The 5,482-nt window shown below is 44.7% G+C and overlaps 1 protein-coding gene across 1 annotated transcript; it reads left to right on the forward strand.

Moving 5' to 3' along the window:
• The first annotated feature begins 1,353 nt into the window (after window positions 1-1,353).
• LOC127808478 (hydroquinone glucosyltransferase-like) lies at window positions 1,354-3,434 on the forward strand. The gene is made up of 2 exons (XM_052347040.1): window positions 1,354-1,833; window positions 2,319-3,434. Exons 1-2 carry the CDS (start codon window positions 1,388-1,390, stop codon window positions 3,331-3,333), a joined length of 1,461 nt encoding a protein of 486 aa, XP_052203000.1. The 5' UTR covers window positions 1,354-1,387; the 3' UTR covers window positions 3,334-3,434.
• The last annotated feature ends 2,048 nt before the right edge of the window (window positions 3,435-5,482 follow it).

Genomic DNA, 5,482 nt, shown 5'->3' on the forward strand with positions numbered 1-5,482 from the left:
ACCCCCTTTTCCTTGAATTCTATTGATTGATCAAATTGATCATGCCACTAGGCATTTGATTAAGTCTGCCCGTCCAGCGGCGGTCCCTCAAAATCTTTAATTAGGGTGGCTCTTTATATGCATGTACATCTATAAATATACACAATATATATACATTCAGGTATATATATATATATATGCATACACATGCACCTACACATATATATAGGCCAAAATCATATTTATATTCCTGAACTTTTATATTTTTCTTTTGAAATTTTAAATTTTTCATAATTTTAAATATATTTCCTAAATTCTGGTCAAAAGTATATTTATGCGCCTAAACTTTTATATTTTTTTATTGTGAGACCCTAAACTTTTTTTAGTTTCAAATATGCCCCTAAATTATGAGTGATTTTATAAAATTTAAGGGCACATTTGAAATTATAAAAAGTTAAGAAAAAAAACTTAAAAATTTAGAAGTATAAATATGTTTTTTTTTTTATCAAAATTCAGGTATATATTTAGAACTATAAAAAATTTAAAATTCTACATGAAAAAAACATAAAAGTTTTCGCCCATATATATATATATATAGAAACATACACATCCGCAGATAAATATTCATGTATATGCACACATATAAACATTTATATATATGCACATACCCACATAAATATACATACATACATACATAAACGTGCATATACACACATGCATACACACATATATATACATTCATGATTTATACATATATATATATGTTTATATATACATATAACTAATTTTTTTAAAAAAATTACAATGTAAGAAAACACCAAAAAATAACATAAAAAATTTCTATGTAAAATATCTTAATATAAAAGTTTTTACATCTAAATAAATGAAATCTAAAATTTGTATGCAAATAACTCATGAAACGAGGTATTGAGGCAATTTAATTAACCCAAAGTAAAATATGTCAAAATTCAAATAAGGAAGCATGGATTTCGGGCTGTGGCTCTTAGAATGGGGGAACATATGAGGAAATCCAACTAAAAAGAACCAAAATAGATTAAAAAAAAGAAAGAAAAGGGCGGAGGGGGGGGGGGGGGGGGGGCGCAAAATATAGAGAGAACCACTTGCATGCAGCAACGTACAATTAATGCGGTGCGGAAGCTTTTCCAATAATAACAACCGAAGAAGAAGAAGAAGAACCAAAATAGATTAAAAAAAAGAAAGAAAAGGGCGGAGGGGGGGGGCGCAAAATATAGAGAGAACCACTTGCATGCAGCAACGTACAATTAATGCGGTGCGGAAGCTTTTCCAATAATAACAACCGAAGAAGAAGAAGAAGAAGAAGAAGAAGAAGAAGAAGAAGAAGAAGAAGAAGGAGGAGGAGGAGGCCCTGTCCTCTCGTCCAAATCCCATGTCTTCCACCTTCTCTACCATCCCACAGACAAGAGAGCTTTCACTTTCACAGCCCTCCATGCCACCAACACCGCCTCACATAGCCGTCGTTCCATCGCCGGGGCTGAGTCACCTCATATCTCTCGGCGAGTTCTCCCGGCGACTCGTCCGCCGCTTCAACTTCTCTGTCACCATCATCATCCCAACCAACGCCCCCCCTTCCAAAGTCCAGGACGCTTTTCTCGCCTCGCTCCCTTCCGCCATTTCCCACCTTCTTCTTCCCCCCGTCTGCTTGGCCGATTTGCCTCCCGCCGCCGGCCTCGTCACCAGAATCTCCGTAACCATGGCTCGCTCAATCCCTTCTCTTTATGACGCCCTCAAGGACCTCGCCGCCAGCGCAAACCTCGCCGCTATGGTGGTTGACATCTTCGGCGCAGACACCTTTGCCATGGCCAGAGAATTCAATATTCCTCCTGATGAAGGATTTTCGGAAGTGGTAGCCGCACGTTCCCTTCTTGCCTTTCTGAATGTACCTGCAATGGAGACGGGGCTTGCTCCCCCGGTCAATCTCCGATGATTAAGTTAGTCCTTTGATCTAGGGTTCCTTGTCCCTTTTAAACTATGTTAATTGATGGAAAAAATAAGGAGAATCCCCCACCTTCTTCGCTTACCTTTTCTCGGGATAGGAATCATGAGGGATCTTCGGGATCTTCCTCCCGCCTTCTTCGGGACTTTCCCGATAAGGGTTTCGCGATAGCCTCCGCCTCCGAGGAGTTCGGGATAACTGTTGCCTCCGTGATCTTCGGTGGGATAGCCTGTTCCTGAGATCTCGGGGGTTTCTCTATTGAGTGCTTATCTGATTGACGTGGCAATGCTTGTCTGCTGTGTATCTTTTGACCGCTGTTAGGTATTCGTCTTGGCGTAATTATGGGACCGAGGGCGTTCTCCTCATCACCTCCTTATATCTACTTCTTATCCACTGCCATGTTATTGTCCCTTTTGTTTCACTTGCATACACTAGACAAAACCGTTTCTTGTGAGTTCGGAGAGCTGGCTGAACCAGTTCAAATCCCGGGTTGCATACCGGTCCATGGAAAAGATCTTGTCTACTCGGTTCAGGACCGGAAGAGCGAAGCTTACAAATGGTATCTTCACCATGCCGAGCTGTACGCTACGGCTGAGGGTGTCATAGTCAACACCTTCACGGACTTGGAGCCTGGGCCAATCAAGGCTTTGCAAAAAATCGGCAAGCCTCCGATTTACACGGTCGGACCCATCATCCAGATGGAACTCCACGAGCCAAAAGGTCCAACCGAGTGCTTGAAATGGCTCGATGATCAACCAAGTGGGTCTGTGTTGTTTGTTTCATTTGGGTCTGGAGGAAGACTCTCTCACGATCAGGTTATCGAGCTCGCGCTTGGTCTTGAACTCAGCGAGCAGAGATTTCTATGGGTGGCAAAACCGCCGGATAAGACCGCCGAAGGTGGATACTTCACCGTTGAAACCCAGGGTGAAATGTTGCCTTTCCTGCCAAAAGGGTTCGTCGAAAGAACCGAAGGCCGAAGCCTGGTGATCTCCACTTGGGCGCCGCAAGTGAAAGTTCTTGGACATGGATCTACCGGCGGGTTCTTAACCCACTGTGGCTGGAACTCGATTCTCGAGAACATTGTGCATGGAAATGGCGTGCCGTTTGTCGCTTGGCCGCTGTTCGCCGAGCAAAATATGAACGCTGCGCTTGTGACAGATGGCCTAAAAGTGGGGCTGAGGCCGACGGCTGGCGAGAATGGGGTGGTGGGACGGGAAGAGATTGCGAGGATTGTGAAGATTGTGATGGCCGGAGATCAGGCCCAGACCTTCCGGCGGAGAATTAAGGGGCTGAAGAGCTCGGCTTTGAAGACTTTGAGTGAAGATGGTGACTCTGATAAAGCCCTGTGCGAGGTTGCCAAGAAGTGGATGCACGAGTAGCAGAACGGCAATTTTCTTAAAGAATAATGATAGACGAACGTAAAGTTGGACAAATAAGTAAACAATTGGTTGAAAATTACAATATTAACCTTTTGTGTAAAAGACAAATTTACCCTCAGTTGAGAGAGTCTCTCTGTCACTCTCACCCACTCTCACCTTCACCGAGACAGGCCGCCCACTCTCACTCTCACTCTCACTCACTCTCTGCGTCACTCTCACCGAAGCTCTCACCTTTCACCCAGTCTCTCTCTCACCTCTTGCTTTATATGAGGCTGAGAGTGTGGTTAATTTTTACTTAACCAGATTTGCAGCGGAGCCAGTAATATTTTTCAATGAGGGTGAAATTTATTAAAAGAAATGATAAAAACTAATATAATAATATAAATATACAAAAAGTTAACATAATTAATTTAATACCTTACAAGTTACAATAATTGTTTGCAGTGGATAATTAAAGAATGTACAAATTCATAAATTTATCAAGTGTGCATGTGCAGATTACAATTGATCAATATCCACATTACGTGCATCTGTGTAATTGATCTAACAATCAAAATATTAAATTACGTGTGCTTGTGCAATTGATTCAACAATCAAAATATCAAATTTCGTGTGCGCTGTGCAATTGATAAACTTATTTATCAATCTTAACATCACATTAACAAACTTATTTTTGAGAAACCCAATATCAATTAACCCAACAATATGAGTTAACAAAATTCAAGTTTACTTAATTTTAAAAATGGAAAAAAGATTTTACCTTTTTGAGACAAAAATTGGTGAAGCCTTACTGCTCACTGATTAAGCGAGAGAGAGAGAGAGAGAGAGAGAGAGAGAAAGAGATAGATGGAGTCGGAGAGGCAGGCAGTAATCGACCAGGCAGCGTCCTACTCTAGCGAGCGATTAGCGACGGAGGGTCGAAGCTCGGAGGGGCGAGTCGACGAGGGTGAGGCTGAGGTGGCGACGCCGACGAGCGATGGAGTGACAGAGCCAACAGCCCAAAGAGAGGCAACAACTAGCAAGCAAGAGTGACTAATAGTGACGGATTGAGCGAGGCGAGCGACAGTCGATCAAGAAGGTGATGGGAGGGCGAGTGGAGCGAGTCAGGGACCTCACATCAGTGATGGTCGGATGGTTCGAGTTGTCGGACGGAGAGCGGAACGAGTGAGAGTGACAGAGAAGAAGCTCGTAGCGGGCAGCGAATGAGAGAGGGAGAAGGGAGGGGCCAGTGGGGGCGGGCGACGAGAGCTTGAGTGAGAGAGGGATTGATGGAGGGTTTTACATTTTATACCCGGGCCTGAGTATAGGCCAAAATCAATGGCGGGCCAAGGCCCTCACTGCACCTGCATTGGCTCCGCCCTTGCAAATTTGATGTAACAAGATTTGAAGGTTGATGAGGGGAACGCCCTCGGTCCCATAATTACGCCGAGACGAATACCTAACAGCGGTCAAAAGATACGCAGCAGATAGGCATTGCCACGTCAATCAGATAAGCACTCAATAGAGAAACCCCCGAGACCTCAGGAACAGGCTATCCCACCGAAGATCACGGAGGCAACAGTTATCCCGAACTCCTCGGAGGCGGAGGCTATCGCGAAACCCTTATCGGGAAAGTCCCGAAGAAGGCGGGAGGAAGATCCCGAAGATCCCTCATGATCCCTATCCCGAGAAAAGGTAAGCGAAGAAGGTGGGAGATTCTCCTGATCTTTCCATCAATTAACATAGTTTAAAAGGGGACAAGGAACCCTAGATCAAAAAACTAACTTAATCATCGGAGATCGACCGGGGGAGCAAGCCCCGTCTCCATTGCAGGTACATTCAGAGAGGCAAGAAGGGAACGTGCGGCTACCACTTCCGAAAATCCTTCATCAATTGGCGCCCACCGTGGGGCCGACATTCTTCTCTTCTGTCTTTCCAGCGCAGCAGACAATCTTCTCAACCGTGAATGGCGACCAGAAGACAGCCGTCTAGGGCCGTGGGGAGCAACCCCGTTCCGGAACCGAGTCAGCAGAACCCTCCCCGAAGCCCGCCGGGGAGGGCTCGGAGTCCGGAGGGCCCTCCGCCTCCTCCTGATCGGATAGCACTTCTGGAGGGTCAAGTACAACGATTGACGGAGTTACTCATGGGTTTTCTAGATGGCCAGCATCAG

The sequence above is a fragment of the Diospyros lotus genome, chromosome 8 (genome assembly GCF_014633365.1).
Source record: "Diospyros lotus cultivar Yz01 chromosome 8, ASM1463336v1, whole genome shotgun sequence".
In the NCBI taxonomy this organism is placed as follows: domain Eukaryota; kingdom Viridiplantae; phylum Streptophyta; class Magnoliopsida; order Ericales; family Ebenaceae; genus Diospyros; species Diospyros lotus.